The following is a 23165-nucleotide window of genomic DNA, read 5'->3' as shown; positions in this document are numbered from 1 at the left end:
GAAGTAGAAGATGACTCCTACACTGAACTTCAAATCAACAAGAACATCTCATGATTTTAGTGTTACAGGGTTGATGGTAAGCCACTGATAAAATTTATTCCATTTGCAAACAGTTATCAACTATCTGAAATAGGTCCAAATGTGAAATGTCTTTCACCCAGACTTTCCTATCATCTAAGCTTCCCACTACATGTGACTTTAGCAATATCATCTGCTACCCAAATGACATCTAAAACACTCTAGCAGAAAAATTTTATTCCTTTTCTACAACTTTACATTCCAGTGCTGAAACATTGCTTTGAACTCTATACTCCAGTGCTGAAATGCTGCTTTGAACAATTAATATGACCTTTGAATAGATGTGACTGAAAAGTGTGTATAAGAGGCTTTCAGGATCAGAAAGAGACATTTAATGGCAAGTTTTCAGCACAGCATGTGAAGACTTAGTAATGAAAAACAGTTTCTTGATGAAATCCCTGCGCTCTGCACTGAAAAAAGTCCACTTGATAAAAGTCTGATTTCCATCTCTCCAGCTAAACACTATCCATTTAATCATTCTTTCTTCCCCCCCCCCCGTCCCCCCCCCCCCCCGTCCCCCGTCCCCTCCCCAGCTTCTCCACACAGTGACATCAGTTATTCTGCCACTACAGGCAATGGGGTTTCACCACTGGAATATCAAACACAAAAGAGAGACAATCCCTTTTGGTACAATATAAGATTATGTGAGCAACAAACAAGTTAAGCCAGCAGAAGCGAGCTGTCAAAAAACAGTAAAATGGACTGAGATTTCTCATCAACATAGCAGATGTGTGTTAATTGAAACTAAGAGAGATGACATTTCTCCATCTAAACAGGCATGTTTAGATTGAGCTACAAGCCACACAAGCTTGAGCTACAAGATACAAGCTAACTCCTGGGTCAAGAAACCCTTGTACATGCTCTCTCACACGTCACAAATTGACACTTTTTAGAAAGAAATGCAGCAGACTGTATCACTGAAAAAAAATTTGCTGTGTGGTCATTGAGCTGCAAAAAGGTCATTCAAGCTCATAATTTAACTTTATAACCATAAAGGTTTGAAGTAACATTTGAAGCCAACGAACAAAGAGAAATGTCATCACTACCAAGTGAAATAAGCTGCTGACGACAACCCAGCGACCTCCTGTCAATCTCAAAATGTGTTTTGGGTTTTTTCCTAGCATTTAGCACATTAAGACACGTGGTGAAAAATAATTTTCCAAGTATTCTGTTGCTGATCTTGATTAAATAAATAATGTCTGGTAAAAAGTTTCCATTAGGCTGCTTTCGTGCTTAAATTAAGGTGAATGTTAATGTTTCTATTTATACTTTATGAGCATGACAAAGATTTGCAGTGCATTAATGAGACTAACTTAACTCAGAAATACAGAAAACGGTTTGCAAAAGGGTTTGCTATTTTTCGCAGTGGAGTCCTTTCATCCTGCCAAAAAATGTAACTTTCTGCTTCTCACTTGTGAGCTGAGTACTAGCAAAACAGCACACGTACAGAACCCCCTATCACAAAGCAGTTCAGTGAATATATATAAACAGGTTATTACCATATTTTATCCAAAGATAAAATATATACTAAAACCCAGAACTCTTTCACAAATATGAAATATGCTGTTCAGCTGTCCACTGCATGTGCTCTTCAGTGCTCTGTGACAGATTTAGTGATAACTCATCACCCCAGCATTTCAGAAGGTAATCTGAAATGAGAGGGACAGCATCTTTCTCTTCCCACCATCCATTTTCCTTTTGTCAGCTTGCTAGTTAAAAAGACAATGTGATACTTTCAACAGAATGCATCTTTATCATCGGTTAGCGTTACTGCTCCTTATTCCTACAGGAATGCTACTCATTCAGTAAAATAATTCATTAAAACAATTAAAACAAACCACCTTTAAAAGTGGTCTGTTTTTAAAAATAGCAGATATTGCCAAGGTATAGAAGACTTAATCCTTTTATGGCAGCACAGCAATCTGTTCCTAACAAATTTCACGATGGAGGGGTTAGTATCTTACTTATTTTCGCAAATAAATTCTCAGTTACAGACTAAATAGCAGCATTACAATTTAGATTTGACAGCACTGCAACTTGGGAAGCAACTGGTTCACATTAAGGTTAAAGGGCCATTCATTATTAAAAAGTCTGATAAAAAACCTCCAGCTACCAAAAATAGGGGAAAACCAACAGTGAAGAATTCTGGATAAACAACAACAAAAAATAAATTTAAACTGGATGGAAGATTTTGGTCATTAATAAAAGAAAAACTAATTTTCAAACACCTTGTTTAACAATTTATTATTTGTTCTAAATCTGCTCCATTCTTACAACTTTCTATTATGTAGCTCTGACCTTAATACTGGTTTTTGTCTGTTCTAAGAAGGTTACATCTTCAAGTTACTTTCATGGCTATTTTATTTTTAAGTAATATTTACAGGCTGCATAAAAGTGTTTATTTGCTGCAAGATCCACCAGGCTTTGTGAATAGCATGTAGCTAGACTAGACAGAAGTAATTTCCTAGTTTATTACTAATCATTTTATTTTTAGCACACTCTTATGCTATCCTGAAGACAGACATGTTGCACTTGGTACTTACTAAAAAGGTGAGAAGGAGAAAAAGTCAGATTTTCAAAATCTGTTTGGGAAGATTAAACAGTCTTTAATCTATTTGCCTATTTTGGTATTAAAGGGCATGCACCACCTCATCCGGAAGTATAATTATTTGATTTTCAGAGATTTAGAGCTAGACCAAGCTACATTTCTAAATTCATTTGGATATTTGTATTTCAAAGGCCCTTACCTTCACGCTTTATTTGCTATAAATACAAATGTCATGCAGTGCCTGCATTTTAAAGCACAAATATCTTTCCTGCAAAAAAGTAGCCTTGTATCAACAGTTTCCTTTTTTATTTATTTACAAGTAGGGTGACTGATTATCAGTGATATGCGGACAAAAAGAAAATTTAATAGGTAATGTTTCATCTACTGTTACAGCTTTATGCGTGCTCAGGCAGTACACAAGAATGACAACTTCAAAACTACACAGAAAAACATTTGCACAAAGAAAATCTACCAAAAATTACATCTTTTTTAATGTACAGAGCAGAAGGAGAACATTGCTCTTCTGCAAAAAATCATGTCACTTGGAATGTATGAATTGAAAAGACTAAAAAATGTTGGCAGAACAAGCTACCTTTTAGAAGAAAGTTACAGATTGATAATACAGTGGTGAACTGATGGCTTACTGAGAACATGCATTCAGTCTGACAGCACTCCTGAGCAAGAGAAAGGAAAAATGTTATACACTCTACATCCCTTGTTGCTGATGACAAGAATCTTTTAAAATGATATTGCCTAATTCCCCTGAAAATCATGTGTAAAAGAAGTGGCAGGCAGTTTGCTATGCTGTCTGGGATGGTATTTTGGAGAAATCTGATCACCAGGAATGCTCAAATTATTGTTATCTTAAAAACAAAGCATAACCACAATGTTTTTTTTTATTTTACGGGTGTTTTTAATGTCTCTCAGAGGCATTTCTTCCATCCTCAAACTGCAGCTTTTTAACCCTGGATCTGACAAACACAGATATTCAGAATAGAAATGTTCTCTCTCTTTTTTCTTTTTTTTTTTTTTTAATTTCTCCCCAAAACCACACCATTTTCAATGTGATTTACAAATAAAATATTACTTGAGGCACTTAAAATACCTACATGTTTCAGAGAAAAAAATATCAGATCACTATTAGTACTCAAAACTGCTCTAAAGAAAAGTACTTAAAGAGCTATTTTATGCATTTAATTACATTTGTAGTTTGCTTACATTTTCTGTTTAGGAGAACAATTTTCAAGTGCCTTTGTAACCTGGCTTTCTGAAATAATCCAATTAGCTTTTAATAATGCCTTATTTGTAGTGCTTTACTGGTTAAGTAATTTTACTGATTGCTATAACACAAAAATACTTCTACATTTTGATTTGCAAGACAGAGAACAATGAAAAAAAAACCCAGACAAAAAAGGAAATTCCTAGTATCCCAGGTGCTCTGGGATTTGTTCATCACCTTTTTACCAAACAATAAAACTATAACTAGTCTTCATATTCCTGGACAGGACTTTCTTGAACACCAGACATGACTTTATAAGCAGTCAGCTTCTTCAGCACAGCTACATGCACTAGATATTAAAAATGTACTTTTTACTATTTCCCCACCTTTTTTTTCCCCCCGTTTGTAAAATGGTAAAATTTACTTAAATTTCCTTCACATCATCTAGGCATACACTCTAAGCTGGCCACAGAGGACTAAGACAGTTAACATAAAAGGTTAGCATTTTAAAAAGGCAATTCACTGCACACTAAAATAAGGATCTAAGGTAGGGGAATGGGCTCCCTCCAGCATGTATTTGTTAAGTACTATGCTCTAGCACAATGAAGAAGCACATTTAAACACCACCAATTAAATTAAATTAAAAACAAACTCCTGATTTGTACAACAGTCTTGGTTAATTAGACTAACCCATATAAAAAGTGTTTTTCTTGCATTTTTCATAGAAGTCACTTATGCTAGCGGGTTTGTTCGCATTGTCACAGTATTTTGTCAGCCACTGATTTAGTGCCATACAAGTATAGAATAATGAAAAAAATATTCCTTACCTCAAAGAGCTCACTTTTAAGATAAGTACCTGCACAGCACAGTGCATTGCTGTACAAAGATGTTTGAGTTAGCCCAGAACCAGTACAGCTGAGGCAGCAGGATGCTCTGCCCAGCCTAATTAGCCTTGCAGAGAAGCAGGCTTTATCAGCCTGGAAAATACACTCAGCTACAGCTTAGCCGTTCCGCTTCCAAAGGTAGTTCTTTCACAGCTAGCTCAAATATCTGTGCATTTGGAGAGCATGGAATACAGATCTGTTTATTAATCACACTTTTTTTGTGATTAATAAACATATCTATTTCTAATGGTTATAATTCAGGTCACTCTTACTCCGGTTAATAAGGTAGGCTTTCTAAGTAAAATAAAACTTAACTCATAAGCTAAGGAGTGAAAACTCCAGAAATTATTGTGTTTCAAGAAACACTTTTTAGCTGTTTTAAAATCTTACCCTTCAAAAGCACAAACTATGTGCCCCTAACGCATTCTAAAGTATTGCAATTATACAACTGTTAAAATGGACTTAGTTGTAGAGTAACAAAGCCCTTTCCACAAGTACTCAGAGACTTATGAAAGTTCATTATCCAAAACATGGTTTACTAGAAAGGTCAAGGTATGCCTCAAAGAACAGGCACAGAGATGACAAATTACTTTTCCCTGTGTATTTATACTTCCTGCCATGGTTTTCAGCACTGCCAGTTCTCCATCTCTTCTTCAGAATGGAAGAGTTAAACAAAAGTCCATAACAAAGGTGAATTTTCTGAATTTTCTTCAAAGCTAATCTGCAACGTTCAACTTATGTGTGTTTCATCATACAGCCTACACACACAATTTCACTGTTTTGAAGCATTGCTGAATTACACATACAGAAAATCTCCAAGATACCAACAGTTTTAAATATAAGAAAGTAATTGTCAAGAATGTGTGCAGTGAACCTTCCACAACAAATCTTTTTGGCTACCAAGAAAATAAAAATCTTACTAAAAAGGCTTATACCGAAAAATCTTGCCATATATACGACATGACAAAATATGGGGTTTTTAGATGTTAGACATACAAGTAAACAACTTCACCTTCAAGAGTAAAGAAAACAGGTATCAGGTCTCAGACTGCCAGAAAACTAATCCTTTTCCTTTTCAGTTCTACAGTACTGCTATAAAAATCCAAGATTAGCATCTGTATCACTCAATTTAGAATCATATGAAGGTGATGAGCAACAGTTATTGCTGAGAATATAAAGGTAGTGACTGACTTTGATTCACTAGTAAATGCAATAACCTTACAATTGCTTCAAAAATTAATTTCTTTTTTATCTTGAAAATGACATTAGCTTATGTCTGTGTTTGCTAAGGTTTTTAAGGTGAACACCTGATTCTCAAGCAGTAGTGTTTTAAATAAAATTTGTTTTCCAAAACGCTCGTGATATCAACACCTACGAAAACGCAGGTTTAAGCTTCAAATTTAGAATAACATAACCAAACCACCATTTCAAGTTACTAGCTTTAAATACCCAAGTATGTTATGAAAACCTACACATTGAAAAAAGCACTCCTCAAAACATATATACCTTAACACAAAGACAGGCTGTTTCATAAATATCTATTTAGAGTATTGCCTAGCTTCTAACACAGAAAATTGCCACTTTGAAAGAGCTAGAAAAGCAGAGAGAAAAATTCAAATGCAAAACTAAAATCACTTTAAAGAAAAGAAAGATTCTCCTAAATCTTGAGATTATCAGTGACTCCAGTATGCCAAAAGTGAAAGAAATCTCATAGAAAGCTTGAGAGAAGCTAGATTTTACATTTAAACAACTTAAACCGGTCAGTTTCAATGAATTCTATATTGTTATTAATAAAACGGTGAAATGGCATGTTTCTCTATGGTCTGTCATACAAAAAAAATCTTAAAAAAAGAAAATCTTACCCTTTCCCATGTAAAAGACAGACCTAGTGCATGAAACTGTTCTCTCATGTGTTGAATATTACTGCAAAAAAAAAAATAATTATTAACTTAAAATATTTCTCTCGTGATCATATTTAAAACCAGATGCTTATAAAGTTCTGAGAAATCAAAAGCACTAGTTAACCTCTAAACATTATTATCTCACTAGTTTGACTGCACAGAACTGTCAGAACACTCATCTTAAATGATAATTTTAGAAGTCCCTAGTGTATTCTGGTTTAATTTCAATGGCTGTGTATACAAGACAACAATTTTTCTTCTCTTGATTTGAGCATAACTGAAAAGCAAATATAGCACTGCAGTTTGAGGGAAATGTTCCTGAAGCATCACTTATTATGTTTAATTATCTTTACTGCAGTTGAGCCAAAGGGTCCTCTGAAATCTTCAGAACGCAGTAGGAGCACTTTCACCATCAGTTCAATCCTGCTCTATTCTGGCAATGCTACCCTGGCTGTATTTCGCTTTGGCTCTGGTGATCATGTGGCTGTAGAGTGAGTGGAATCAGCTTACCCATTCAACTGAAGACATGCCCTACACCAAGTTCTCCAAAAAATCCCTAACAATTTTCTTGCTTCCCTCTGATCAACAGGTTGATCAAACCAATACTGAGGCCACAAAAACAGCTGAGCCAACACAAAGGAAGTGGTGAGAACACATATTCTGGGAGAAGGAACCCCTAAATTTCTGGTGGCAGCACAGCCATAAAGTTAAGTCAACTGTGAAACTGTAGGGCTAGACCTTGCCCCAGATGGATTATACTAAAAATGTAAAATAAGATACATCAGAATATGCAGTGAAGCTTTAGTTTGAAAATGTACTAAATAACAGTTTACCAAAATACCCACAACTACATAAAATTAACTAGTGACCTGGTGTGAATTCATTCACATACTGCAAAATTGCTTAAAATTTCTTACAGACTTGAAACTTTCTACTGAAATGCATTATGTCAGATAAAGTATCATCTGTCCTCCCACAGTGGCTAATTTGACAGTCATGAAACCAAGCATTTAATTCTGATCCAGAACACACTTACACTACTGAATAGCTGAGTAATGCAAGTACCCAGTACTAGCAGTTGCAGAGCCATGGGTATACCAGGAAAGCCTCTTACGGACTCGCAGCTTTCACTGGGAGAAAACACTCTTTCAGTAGTATTGCTTATATTAAAGTCCCACTCAAAATGAACTGTACCAATAAAAAAATTCAAAATTTGAGTGTATTTTCACAAAGCTTCTGCCACTATACTAATCCTTACTAACAAAAACCTCTGTGTGTTTTTATGGGGTTTTTTTCCAACTTTGAGAATATAAGAGGTAATAGCCAATTTGAGTTCATTTTAAATCACCTCTTCAGAAAAGCATGATGCTCTGAAATTTTGTTGCTCACTCCTGAACCAAGTAAGCTGAAATGCTTATGGTGTGCTCCCTTTTACAGGGGTGGCTGGCTCTGCACCAGGGATGACTAAAACATGTCAGGTTGCTATCACACCATCACAGCTCCATGTTCAGTTCAGTCATCCCTGCTGCAGGCATGGGAAACATTCAGGATGGGGACGGTGGAGAAAACAGGAGACAGCAACTACTTCAGTGGTCAGAATTTAAACTGCCTGTATGATGAACCAACTCCCTTCCTCAGCATAACCAAAAACATCATGTATGTAAATAATTTTCCTATTTGGATGTTATTATAATCAGTCCCAATGATGATGTGCTAACTTTTCTCAGTTTGTTGTTATAATACTATTATACAAATCTTAAAACTAGACAATCACTCTTTTCAGTACTACGGAAATTTTCAAAGCAAAATTTTCTTCCAGTGTAAAAGGTCTTACACTTGTAACTACTAGCTGAGCTACTAACCAAACCACATACTTGCTTGGAACAATATGCACCTATTTACAAGAAAAGAGAAAACCAGAACAGCACAGAAAAGAGCAGAAGAGAATCAGCTCAGGCTGTGCCCTGCCACGTGCTTTTTTGATATGACCTAGACAAACTACTAAGACGAGACAGGTTGAGCTGATACAGTCCTTTGCTATTGCACAGTCTCTCTGCCCCCATATGCTCACTACTTTTCTCTCGAGCCAATTCAACTCAGTCAGCTGGCAGAATGGCTTTGTTCTGAGTTGGCAAGCTGGGTCAGTTCTACAAGATGTCCTATGAGTCCCAAAGCTAGTATGATAGGTGAGAAGGGACCACATAGTAGCGAGGAGAAAACACTAACCCTTTTGTAGTCAGCAGGTACTTAATGTCAGCCTCACCTCAAAACTACAACCTTCACTTCTCTGTGCCTCATTTGTCATGTAGCTAAGGATCACAGTAATGCTCTGTCTGCTGAAGGTTCCATCAAGATAACGGAGGTAAAAACAAGGCATTCAGATATAACAGATACGTAGATCTGCTTATTGAAGGAAGACTGAAACCATCAATTTGCTGACCATGCTACAAAAAAATCGATAGCCCACAATACACTGTGCAGTGATTTTTCAGACTCAAAAGAATAAAACCAGGTTTTTGTGTCTTGAAGGTAACTGCTTCTCACGCATATTCTTATCTAAACCATATATGAAGGAAATTTTTAAAAATGAGCATAACTAATTCTGAATTTGTGTGTGGTGCACTCATGCATTCTCCCTAAGTGAAATTAGTTGCCATCATATTTTAGTTGGAAAGTTATCAAATATCTTAACATGGGACCAGAAGCATGAAAAAAACTTAAAAGAAACAGCATTACCAAAGAAGGAAATGTATCAAGGTCCAAAAAGATATCACAGCTAGACTACTGTATCCAGAGCACAATAAAGAGCTTCACTTAAGAAGACTGGTTTCTGAGTAATTTATAGAAATTAATGTTTACTTATATAACTTTCTATTCATTTTAAGAAATATTAGGGGAACACAGCACTCAATTCTGCAGTCTAAAGCCCAATATTTTCACAGAAATCAGCAACAATAATGGCTGCTTATCACTTTCCAAGACCCTGTCTCAAATGAAAAAAACTATCTTCATCCTCTTTTGCATGGTACTGAAAACTGCAAGTGAATTTAACCTTGTAGCTCATAATTTTCAACTCAGAATTCTACACTAAAATTTAACTCACCATAATGAAATTCTGGTTTATTTCTTATTCATTGATTTGGGTGTTTGGGAAATTTCACTCTCTCGTTATTCCACCTTTTTACAATTTAAAAGCCATTGAGATTAAAACCTTGAAAATCACCCCAATACATTTATTTTTCAAAAGTGAATCATCTGCATAGTCCCATAAGACATTAACAAATAACCCTGGTTCTTTCTGTACCATCTTTCTTCTACTTCTACACTGGCTTTGCTTTGTTCTGTTGGTTTATGGTAGCCACAGTACAGGCATCCATGGTGGAAATGTCATATTACTTAAATTTATTAAAAACTACCTTTGTGTCCAGCTTGCAGGGTGAAGCCCATGTTCAATTGCAGCGTTTTCTGCTGGCAAACCAAATGCGTCCCATCCCATTGGATTTATCACCTGTCAGTAAAAAGGAAAAACAGAGTCTTACATAACTTTCTGGAATGGCATCAGCAACACACACAGGCCTCCAAAGAATGAACGGTGTTCTGCATTTCAGCATTTGCTTTGTCAGAATTGAACCTTTTCAAAACATGCCAACTATGACTACGTCTGTTTTAAAAGACTAATATGAGCATACTTGCTGTCTACAATGCAATGTTAGAAGGAGCTTAAAGTATTATGCAATAAATCCTCATGACTATTTCAATTCCAGGTTGACAACGACAAAAACCAATCCTTTGTGAATTTGTGTCGTGGACAAAATTAACAGTCGATGCTACTGCTAAACAGAATCAAATATTCATTCTAAAGCAGAAGAAGAAAGCAAGCAAACCTAATTGAATCAACATTTTTATAACTGTACCTGATATGTACTCTACTATTTATTTTTCTTTTTTTTTGTTGAAGGAAAAAAAAAACCCATGATAACCTTAAATGCAATAGATAAAGAGGATGAGAACTGTTATAGTCAAATTTTACTAAAATATCTTTCACAAATATAGACTACAGACTAACAAATCGTATTTCATGATCACAAATAAAGAAAGGTGGAAAAAATGTTTACTACAAAATATAACAGATAATTTCTGCTGAAATAGATACGTATCTTTCCTATTAACATGCAAACTATTTAGAAAAATAACCTAGCAATTATTAGCAAGTATTCAAAAAAACTGTTTAATAAGCAGGGAAAGAAAGGCTACTATTTCAGATGCTGTCATTAAACACACTTATATATTGGATACCTCGTAAAACCAATCCCATTTCTTACACCTGCAAATGTGCTATAAATTTAATAACTATGATTAAAGTTACCCAAGTTTAACAACAGCAAAACGTGATTCAGTAACATTTTACAGGCTGTAAGAAATCAAAATTTTTACCCCTTAAAATACGTATTTATATTGTTCTTCAGTGGCATGTAAGCAAACAAGCAATAAGGAAGCAAGCCCAGCAAAACAAATCTCACAAGCTTTCTCCATGTGAAAAATCTTCTTTGGAAGCATAAGAGCTATTTTTGTCACTGATTTAAATTATTTTTACTCTTCTTGGCCACAACCTTTCAACGATTCCTGACTTCAATGGATTCTTTCATCAAAAATATTTTATAGGTATGTTTATAAAGGTGCCCTAGGCACCAGCTCAGTGTAAAAGCAACAGGATTTAGCAGATGTGCCTCCTCAGCATTCTGGTTTTCAATACTGAGCTACAACGGAACCTGCTGTATATCATCACTCTGCTGGTGCAGCAACCAAACCAAAGGTATTACCCTCTGATCATCTGTGATTCAAGCCAGTACAGTAAGGGTCCATGCACAGCACATTTTTGATATATAAATCTAATAGAAATCAGAATGCTATTCTGTTACAAATTATCAGACAGGTTATTGTTCCTCATACCACAGTGTCAGAAAATGAGTCCTAACTCCCTACTTCCCCACATTATTAGCACTACATGGAAAATCTCACTTAGAGCCTAAACCACTTGTCAATCCCCTATTGAAGTACACCTCTCCCCAGCCCTTCTCTCCCTCCCCCCATCAGTAATCAAAACTACTGCTATAGGAGAGGAAAAAAACCCAAATCTTTTGACCACTACTATTGCTGACCACCTCTCTCTGGACAGAAATGATTAAATCAAACAGATTTTTTTTTCATGTATAATACACATTTTCTCTTATTTAAACGCCCTTTGTTTAGACAAATGCCCTACATTTGCATCCCTACAAACGCCTTCTTTTACTGCACATTGTGACATTAGAAAAACAACTCAATTAATTTTTGTAAAATTTGGCTTCTGAAGATCTCCTGGACACAGATAAGCAGCCAAAAGCAAGGCAGAATCTCATTTCTCATGCTCACAAGCAAAAGGATGTGGGAAGAACAGCTTCACTACCAGCTACAGACTCCCCAAAAGGGCTGACTGATGCTCCAGACAGCTAATGTGCAGACATTTTATCACTGTACCATCAGTGCTAGCAGGAGTTATCTGCTCACACAGATCTTCCTAGTTCTAGCATGTATATAAAAAATATCATACAGTGTATTCACTTATCACATTCAAAAGCAGTTCAATTTAACAACCAATAGGATTCTCCAAGTTAAAGGGCTGAAGCAGTACACTAATTCAAGTTTCAATCAGAAACCTGAATTTAAAGAGACATTAAAAATATCCTCAAATTAATCTCCAGGATAGATCTATTTATGGAGTTGCTATAGCGATGAATGTAACATGCACAGTGGTTTAGAAAATTATTTCAAGTTTATTGTCTCTTTTACTTCTCTACCGTGAATGGATTTGAAAGGTTTGTGAAATGCATTTGTCTAAACAACAGGACAGCTGCTTCTGGCTGGAATGTATGCTACCTATCTGCAGCTAAAATGCCACAGCCTTCATGCAGCACTTGGCACTACATCTTAACTCTATGTGGCCAACATAAAACACAAGGCTGAGATTAACTATACAGTTCCGAAAAGCCTAAAAAAAAAGAAATCTCAAGAGACATGGAAGAGGAGAAGAAAATATACAACTAACATATCAGAAGTTGGCATAAAGAACAAAGGAACATCTTGACTGTTCAAAAGAAAGAAAAAATAGGAAGAAAGCAATTTTGAAGACCAAAGGGCATTCCTCGTAGCTCCTTGATGGCATGGTCATAGGCTCTAACTAGCAGAAAACATGGCTGCTCCCTCCAGCATTACAGACGAGGGGAAGGAAAAAACATCATTCACTTTCTTGAACACTGGACTTGATTGCTTCTGACAGCAGTCTCTAAGCCTTATGCAACTGAGGGATCAATTCTGCTTACTAGAGTGACCATTCTTCCAAGCATCGCTTCTCTGGACAGACAGTACTTTTTCTAATCCACAAGGAGAAAGAAAAACAAATAATGAACATATTTTGTAAGACAGGAGACCTGCGTAAGTCTAAGGATGCCTATACCTGGCAAAAGAAGGCAGGCTATAGTTTCAGTTATTTTAGGATGGCAGATGCCTGTACTATCACCAAAGGCAGCTGTGTGTCTCTGGTGTTCACAATGAAGCGGACAGGTAAACTCTTCCTGGTCAAAACTACTAGCTTAGTCTTGAACACAGATGGCCTCTGATCCTCAGAAGTTCACAGGATCACCTATGAAAGACTGGCATTCTCTACCACTCAGCACACTATGTCTTATATGGGAACACGAAGTTGCAAGGAAGTGATCAGCGTGTGGGGAACAAAGGGCTTGGTAATCACCACACTGAGCGGTCTTTTCAGGAGCAGATTACTAAAAAGGAAAACAGTTGCATCTTGAAACATTTTAGATTCCCAAAGGCTGACTTCATATTAGCTGGAAGCATTGCTTTAAGAATCATTTCACAGCATGGTCAAAAATCTGTCGTTAACGACGGCTAGAGCTCTTAATGTGACTGTGGGATGAAGCAGAGGAAGACACAGTAACTCTGTTAATTCATTTCTGAGATCTCAGCTCTTCCTCTCAGAGGATTTTCATCTATTCACTGCTGTAATAATCAGCCCATCACACTGACATTAGAAGGCAAAATCAGTAACTGCTGTATAACACAAAGCTGACAATGATCTCATTGCCTCCATCAACATAACTAGGACAGACGATTCAGTGAATTTTCCTTACTGCTTGTAAGGAAACAAAGAACTCGTTTGCTCCCCTGATGTGTTCAATGTGTCTCAAAACTATGACCAGGGAGGTGATGTACCTTTTTTATGTCCAGATCTGTGCATTCTAAATTTTACGACAGCAGAATCAGTGTCAAAATCGCCTGTAAATATATTTATTTCAGAGAATGTGTGATAAGAAACCAAAAATGAAAATGAAGAGGCTCACTGACAGATTAGTGATTTGCATCAATACAGCAAAGTCTACATTCTTGTCTCTAGTTATAGACCCCTGACACACAATGTGAACTAACCAAAACCGGCTGGCAAAACAGGTGATCTGTGATCATGGGTTCCAGCTGCCAGAAAACACCCTTGGCTCCAGCAGCAACTCTGTCATCCTCCTTGCACTTGGTCTCACAATTGTGTAGCCACACACAAGTGAGACAGAGAGGACATGCAGGCAGAGAGGTGAAAGGAAAGGGCGGCTGCTTCTTCCACTGGCTGCCTACAATTAGGCTGAACACGTTGCAAACATTATTTGTAAATCAACAGATTACAGATACAACATATTTTAAATACAAGACCCCCGCCTGAACGCAGCCTAGATTGTCTTTTAAGTGTACTAGAAATAACCACCATTACACAACAGCTAAAAACTACCACCACCACACAACAAAAAAAAACCCAAGCAGACAAGGCACACCTAGAAATAGATTAAAATACTGAATTTTAGACTAGGGTGTACATTCTAGCAAGGATTATTTCAATGCTTCTCTGCAACAGAACGATGCATATTAGCATTCTGATAAGGCACTTTCAAATTAAAAAATAATCAACCCACACAGATTTCTATCAAAACTAACTCTGCTTATAAAATGCTCTCATTTATTTCTTGTTCTCACAAGATACAAAATATGAAAAATTATTCTATGTCTACACGCTACCATAAACATTTAGAAAACAAGGTGCCTCTCGCCTCCTTAATCTCACATGTTCTTGTCTAACATAATTGGATTTAAAATCACATCTTGTTTTCTCTTTTTCTTTCAAAATGAAACAGAGTGAGCTCATTAACACCTTCAGTACTTGCTACTGAAAAACTAAATTTAAATAAGATTAAATCACAAAGGATACTTGTAATACTTGCCACTTTGTTTATACCACAGAAAATAACCTGGAGAAGGACTCTAAAAATGGCAGAGAACAGCAGCTAGTGATGATCAGAAAACGGAACTGTATTGAAATAATTAATCTTATTGATGAATTAATGATAAAGTTTTATTTAAATTTCCCTACCTGTCTTCAATACCATTCACTTTTGCAATTTCAAGAGTATTAAGATTCACTGCTGAACAGGAAAACAATTAATGAAAAAAAAGACGTCCTGGATAAAATAAAAATGCTCTTTACGTCATTTAAGGATATTGTGGAACTATCACCGACAATATTCCAATCCCATCTATCAGGAGCAGTTTAAGCACATATTAAGAAATCTGATCCTACTGTACAAGAATGCCACCCTCAATTGCCCAATGATCATTATAATTTCTGCACAACTCACTCATGTGACAGCCTTGCTGTGGTATCTATTTCAATTCAAAATTTTATTAAAAAGATATCACAGGAACTATTGAACTGAATCAGTCTCTGTTTACTGATTGCTAAGGGAATTATTCTCAGTCCTCTGAGAGGCACAAATTATCCACTTTGGAATTTATCAAAGACATGATAATGATAGCATGATAAAGCAACGGTAAATACTTTTTACCTGAGCAGCAGCAGACTGGAAATCTGCCAAGGTGAAAATCACCATGAATATCTCTAATTTCTACATGGCACTCTCAAATAATGAACAGGAAATTTCTTCAATTCTTACAAAACTCCTCCATTTGAATTCACAACATGCATGTAAATTCACAGAGAACACACAGCCAGAAATGCACATTGGTTTATTAACAATGGTTCTGCATTGGTTTATTAACAGATACAAATTTGTAATTTAAATACATAAATTACTTTTTCATAGCATTTTAAAAGAAATATGTTTGTAATAACATCTGTGACCAGAACTCTCCATACACAAAAATTGTTTTAATTGCCCTTCAAGAAAAATGTTATCCTTAACACATTTTGGAAGGAGACTAGCTCAGTGTGTTCATGTTAAGTAATCTACATGGTTCACAATTCTCATGCAAAGACTTCAAACTTCATCTTCAGTAATCAGAATGTAAACAAGTTCTTATAATAGATAAGCTCTACAAATCATTTAGCCAGCAACCCAGTCCAAGTGCATGGCAGAGTTTGTTTCCCATGCACTGCCTGCAGGTCCTTGAGGAGTGCTGGAACAAGACAACGCTTCGCTGGTCAGATCTTCAGGCAAAACCAATGGGACTCCATCACCCATCAGCACAACCAACATGCTGGCCCCATATCCATACAACTCTGGTGAACAAACACCTCTGTACTGCAATACACACGCTCACACACCCCCTACTGAAAACTGCAAGGCTTATTGCTCACCAGTACACTGAAAAAGTGACTGCCTATTCCAGTGTTACACTTGCATTAAATCCCTCCCCTGCACACCATTTAACAAATGACTAGCCAGCCACATATTGCAGAAAAGGCTGCTGTTCATTAGGTAATCTGTTTGCCCATTTTCAGTGGCATTAGTCACCAATATCATCTACACCTTTACGTCGAAGCAGTATTTCTTCCAAAAACAAGGGGGAGTGGAGGGGGAGCGTAACAAATAGTTATTTTCCCCACTTAAAATGCTGGTGAAGTACAGGTTTCTGGCAAATATCAGTAGATTTCAGTGCACGTTACCTCTCTAGAATATTTTAATTGAAACAAAATCAGATCCTATCCAGCTAGAAGAATGAAATACTAATGTTCCAGTTTAGAAAAACAAAAAACAGCATCCAAATGATTTAACACTTTCCCAGTTAAGAGTTCAAACTACCTCCAATAGGAAGAAATTAATGAACGCATTCCAAAGAATGGTTCCAATCTACTAAATGAGCTCTAATCCCTTTGTAAAGGCATTCAAGCTTATCCTTACTTAAGTATTATAACAAATAAGCCAATTCTTGCCTGTTCAGATTAAATCAATATGAAACTAACTTACTATTTTCTCACAAAGGCATTCTCTAAGAAAAATATCTCCCCCTTATTCAACATATATTAGTCTCTTAGTCAACCATATACACTAGTCAACTATGTATACACCACTTATATTTTCCCTCACTGTTTATTAGACAACAAATATATATTGTAGTCTGAAATCTTCCCTGGGAACTGTAAGTCTGAATGGGTTTGCCTGTATTTTTCACGGTAACAGCCCATCATTCCTCATTGCTTTACAAACACTTTCAACCTACCTGTATTGCTTTTAGCACAATTTTATGACTTGCTAACCAGGGTGAGGTCTACAACTGTCTGTGGAGATACAGCTCCTAAGATTATTTTCAATGACTCTTCCCTTTTTTTAGTTTGGAAACGATGGAAGCAAAGTTTAAACAACATTACTACCCAAAAATCTTATCCTAAACTTGCCTTGAACACCTGAAATGCAATCACTTCTACTTAAGAGTTTTGACTTGGGAAAAATCAGCAGTCCCTGAACTTTCAAAGATCCAATATTAAAGCTGAATTTCCAGAAGTTAAAAAAACCCACTCCAACAATAGAATAACTTCAAAATTAAGGATGCTAACATTTATTTCTAAAGCATTCTTTCTTTTTATGTACTGAAGAATTCCGTAATGCCCTGAATAAAGGGAAAAACATTTTTCTTGGTAATAGAAAATTTTATGTATGATAAGACAGAACCGTGTCACAGACTACAACATCACAATAAAGAAATCTTTAACAGACCGTACAGCTGCGACAATGGCCAGAGAAAACATGTGGAGGCTGACAAACTAATTACGAGGACAAAATCAATTATAGAGACTTTAATTCTAAGTGATGGAGAAATTAGCGTGACTAATAAAGAAAAGGTTTTTTAAGGTAAATATAAGCTCCAGCAACTTAATGTACATCACTAACACAATAGCTCTAAGACCTGACATACTCAGAAAATCATCTGAGAGATCCTTAATGTCTCTTAATCACAAATGAAGGGTAAATTCTTTGGCTGCCCACCTTTAGTCATAAATAGATGTTCAAAGTGGTTAACACAACAGAAGACACACGTATTTATAGAAATTCAGCATGTTCCATAGGCACTCTAATATCCTTCAAAGTAATTTTTACATGAAATATAAAAATAAGCTGAAATGCAGGATTTAAAAACTTTAAAAGACTTTCAGAACTTTTCTGGAAAAAAAAACAGGCAATCATGGAAATAAAAACTTGCTTTCTTGAATTTCATTACTATTATATTATCTTTTTTTTTTCCTCCAAAGGCTGCTACTGAAGGTGTTTACTCCTTTTGTATTCAAAACCTAACATCTACAGCATCCTACTGGATGTAGATAATTATTTTCACTTTATTTTAGCTAGTTCAAGAGGAAGCAAGTTTTCATCATTCTGAACAGAAACTTAGTCGATATCTCCACTGTTATTGATAAGAGATGACATATGTCCTGAAATGACATCTCCAGTGGTCTTAGCATCAAGCAAGAATCAAAAGTCCCTTCAAATGCCTAGTCAGCTCAATTTTTTTTAGTTAGATTAAGTTCTGGTTATTCAGTGGAGTTAGGAAAGATTAGTGTTACAACAGACATTGGGGTATTTTTCTCATTTAAAGTCTAAGGCAGTTATTTCTTTTTCCCTGTAATTTTAAGAGCATGAGAATGCATTTCTGTAAAGCAGCAGAACATATTCAGTGCACAGTATGTTCATTATTGGCATAAAATACATAGTATTTGGAAAGGCAGCACACTGAATAATTCAGTGACAATACCTTTAAGAGTCTCATGGATGTGATAAATACAGGAAAAGCTACATTTCTACAGCACTTGCAGCAAGGAAGTTACACTTAGTACCACAACCAGCAACTAACATTTATTTCTCCATTTCATCTTCTTTGTACCCTTTTGAGGTTCTGATTCCTACACTCTTGAGCTGCTCCTTCTCTCTTGTGCATTAGAGAGAATTCCTTTCTGAATCTCATCCTAGATTCTTGCCTATGGCTATTTCTTTCCTTTTGTTCCCTATCGCAAAACTGGGTATTCTCTTTCCATACTCCTCCTTCCTGTTTCCCAGATTCTCAACATTTTCCCACTACCAAATGTCATCTTCCTCCTTAATACGGTTGTCACTCAGGCTACAATTCTCCCACACCTTCCTTACATCCTTCAAATTTTACCCACTGGCCATTACTGCAGAACACCAATTGGGATTCCACCTGCAGACTGCAAGGACTAGGCTCTCAGCCATACCTTCCACCTACCGGAGAGAGAGAAGGGAGTGAGGGCGAAATGGTGGCAGGCATGGGGAGGACTGGGAAACAGAAGAATGTGGAAGGGAAAGTGGGATTTCTCCTTGCAGATGCAGCAAATAAGTTAGTCTTAGCCTACCTCGTAGACTTGCACCTTGAGAAGACAGCACTACGTTGTATGAGCAAGGCTGAAACAGGCAAGCCAAGGGGCCAGCTGCTACAGAACAGAAACTTCTACAGTTACACCCACGTGACGTGATGTGTGACGTGACCCTGTTCATCTCACTTGTAGCAGTCATGAAAAAGGGTTTCCCTCCCAGCCAGCACAGAGGAGCAGGATGTTTCTCTGAGTCTGACAAAGGGCATCAATCAAAGAGTTCTCAGGAGCAGAAGAGGTAAAAGGAGTTGACTTCTGCGATGTCTCAGTTTTCTCTTGCCAGCTACACCTTTTCCTCCCCTGTTGTCCCACCCAGATGGCAGTAGGGTCTTCAGCCTCCTCTCATAGAAACCGTGTGGCCCACACATCTCATTGATACTGTGCTGTACATCAGTCGACTCAGGGAGCTGACACAGCATCAGCTCTATCACTGGAGACAGCTTCTAACAGTTTGTTATCAACAGTGAGTTCTGAACACCATCTCTTTTTTTTAAAAAAAAAAAAAAAGTAAAAGTAGTCTAAAGAAGTCTTAAAGAGGTCCCAAAGTTCAATATTCAAAGCTCCACAGGTTATTATCCAAGCATCTGTAGCATGTATTTCAACTAAACCTTCATGGATTTTGGAAAATACTAATTTCCTGACCAATTATGATATTAAAACATAAAAAACCCCACCCAGTCCTACTGCCAATCTTTTCTTACCTGCATCCCTCTCATTTTCTGGAACCGAGCTACTGCATCACTGATGGTGTAGACACGAACATGGCCCATGTGAAGCTTTCCAGAAGGATATGGGAACATAGAAAGCACATAAAATTTTGGTCTTGATTTCTAGAAAGAAATTTTTAGAAAGTTTTAACTACATGAGTTAGCATTTCACTTGAACAAATACATACGCATGTTATAAACTACACGGTACCATGAAGAGAAACAAGGTTCTGCTGAAACCAATCCAAGTGAGCACTGACAAAGTTCATTAGATAAAATTCTTTGGGGCTGTAAATCAAGATGCTTTACCAGACTTTGCTGCCATCTCATCCATTTATATTGATATTTGTATGGCACTTTAAAATTACCCTTTAAATCAGCTTTCACTCACCAAAAGATATATTAGCATAACTACAGCCTAAATCACCATTCCCTAGTGTAGCATCTCTGATTATCTATGTATGTGCTCCTAATCCGTCCATCAAAAAATGAAAACACGACAGATTAAGTTATCCTCTTAACACTTATAAATGAGTATTGTACTTTGTATTTACAATAAACACGGAGCTCGCTCCTGGCCAGTTGCTTTTTGTCAGCTGAACTGCAGTAACTCACTGAGCGACTAAATCACTTGCAATTGCAAGAACATCGACTGAAATGAAACTGTTCAGTTCCACTACGTATGCCCAGATCCAAAGACATCCTCCAAGCAGTATCTTGCACAGTGAAAAGAAAGTAAAGATTCCATTTCGTCAGGTTCGAGTAAATCGACAAAAGTTACAAAGAAATCGAACATTATCTCTCTTACACAAATTATTCCTAATACATCTTGAGTACCATTGAATTTATCATCGATACATGTTTGGTAAGCTCTTGCCTTATTTTTTCTTATGTTAGTAATGCAAAAAATAATTATGGGCAGCTTTTACTATTCTGAACAAAATTCTATTCATATTTATCAAACATCACTTCTTTAACTTTTGTTCAATAATAGCAAAATTAGAAATAATCCAAATACTTCATTGCAGCACTATACACTATTTGCCTCTCAATATGAGATGTTATTGAATCTACTTCAACTGTAAGGATAAAACAAAAATATCATTAAAAATACAATTTAGAACTTAGCATATGTATGAGAGATACATATATGAGATACCTACATATATATGTATTGTCAGATATTAAAGACACAAGCCTGAATTAATGCTTTCCCTGCTACAGGTATGCATGCACACCATTTTCATCTCAGTTTTCTTCCTCAGAAAAACCAAGCCCCTTTTCTCGCTTTGATATTTTGACAGAATAATTTTTTTCTTGGAGAGTGGGCACATTTTAGGAAAGAAGAACAAACATGAAGGGGCACAAATGTGCTTTTATAGCTATGTGACTGAGCGTAAATGTGAAGGCAAAAAGAGTCAGAGACCAAGATTACAGTTGTTTTCAAGATCTTTTATTGCATAGGAAAACTTTTTTTCTGCAAGTCACTCATTATTGCTAAGACATGGTAAACCAGAAAATATTATTAAAAAAATCACCTTCCCTTAACATAGGTTTTCCGGAGTTACAGTGTGCAGTGTAATAGATTTGTCATAACCATTGGGAATAAGATCTTGAGAAAATTGTTTATGAAAGTTACAAACATAAAGATGTTTCTTTTAATACTTTAAATAATTAATTCCTAGATGTGGTATAATATACGAATAATTGATTACTTAAACACTTCCTAAATTTACACGTTCATACTTTGCTTATCACTGTTTTTCCTCAAGATTTTTTATTATTTTTCTGCCTATTTCATCAACTGTTTTCAATAATCTACTGTCATATCTCCCCTTGAAATGTAATGTACATCTTGTCATTATAAGCCAACTGTACTAAATCAGTTTCTATTAATTTAACTCTGACCAAATAAAAATACTAAACACGTAATTTCCAAATTTCTCATAATGCTTACATCAGTTTCTGAAACTCTGCAGAACTGATCCTTTATTCTTGGGAGCCACCAATTTTCAACTCTTTTTCTTGTCTCCAACCCATAGCTTTTTTCCCATTTCCCCGTCTCACTGTAAATAGTTCTGATACAAGCAGGAACCAGCCTTCTCTGCCATTTAATTAATCCCAGGAAGCCATTTAACTGTCTCTTCAAACATGAGGAACAAGTGCCAACTCTGTGACAAACGGACTGCATTCTTAAGGTTACATCTGAAAAAGACAAAAACGTGTATTTCAGTCTACAATATATAACAGAAATTTAGTGTTATGATGATTCTACAGAAATTTGGTAGCTATGAAACATTTTAGTTTGATTTAGATTACTTGGCTGTTTTCCATTTTGTACTTGCATTTTATTCCCACATGTCTGAATCATGAAAGCATTAATCTTTTAGCCAAGAGAACTAACTGTGGCCCTTGCATGGAACAAAACTGCTCTGTTAGATTTCTGCTCTAGTAAGACAACTCTTGTATTCAGTCTCTCATAAAAGCACAATCAGTCGATTGAAGGTTCAAGAAGCTCAGTTGCCTGAAGACGGCTAACAGGGTGCTAGTAAAAATTTAGAATGAAATAGGGAGAAGAGGAAGTTGGACTGAATTATCCTGTAAAACTACTGAATTTGTCATCACTGAAGAGAGAAGGGGGAGGATGACTATAATTAGTAGATTTCAACTAGACATTCTAAATCGACTCTTGCTAAGGGCTTCCTCATCAGTGGTTTCCTGCAAGAACTAGATGAGAAGCTTACGCTGTTCAGACAAGATAGAATTTAACAAGTCAAGCAAGTAAAGCAATCCAGTTCTCTTTCAACTAAAAATCCAGTTACAACAACTCATGTGCTTTAGTGTGAGTCTTCTAAAAGAAAACTGTGAGAAAGATCAAATAATCTGCTTGTTCGGGATTGGTATCAACATGATATTTACTGATTTATTTCCTCATCTTGACCCCTAGTTATTTTTTTAAAAAACCTTGTTTTCTTTATTTACATCAATATTTCCTATCCTCTATGGCTGGGGTTTGTTGTCAAATTTTGGCCTATACACTTGACTCTTGTACCAAGCCAGCTGCTTCAGTCAGTTCTTAAGTTTTCTTGCAGAGTTACATCACTAAAATCTCTGTG

The 23165-nt window shown here is 36.3% G+C and overlaps 1 protein-coding gene across 1 annotated transcript in view; it reads right to left on the bottom strand.

Annotated features, from left to right (window-relative positions):
* Positions 1-22251, bottom strand: part of LARS2 (leucyl-tRNA synthetase 2, mitochondrial) — an 84547-nt gene extending 62296 nt beyond the window's left edge. The window contains exons 1-4 of the mRNA XM_086467980.1: positions 22007-22251; positions 20044-20172; positions 10047-10138; positions 6592-6652 (exon numbers count right to left, since the gene is read on the bottom strand). Coding sequence (XP_086324106.1) covers positions 6592-6652; positions 10047-10138; positions 20044-20172; positions 22007-22240 — 516 coding nt within the window. The 5' untranslated portion in view covers positions 22241-22251. The remainder of the gene's footprint in view (positions 1-6591; positions 6653-10046; positions 10139-20043; positions 20173-22006) is intronic.
* Between the last annotated feature and the right edge of the window lie 914 nt (positions 22252-23165).

Source organism: Leptosomus discolor, chromosome 7, assembly GCF_034619465.1.
Source record: "Leptosomus discolor isolate bLepDis1 chromosome 7, bLepDis1.hap2, whole genome shotgun sequence".
NCBI classification, from domain to species: Eukaryota; Metazoa; Chordata; class Aves; order Leptosomiformes; family Leptosomidae; genus Leptosomus; species Leptosomus discolor.
The sequence above is the reverse complement of the archived record's forward strand: the minus strand, read 5'-3'. Positions and strand labels throughout refer to the sequence as shown.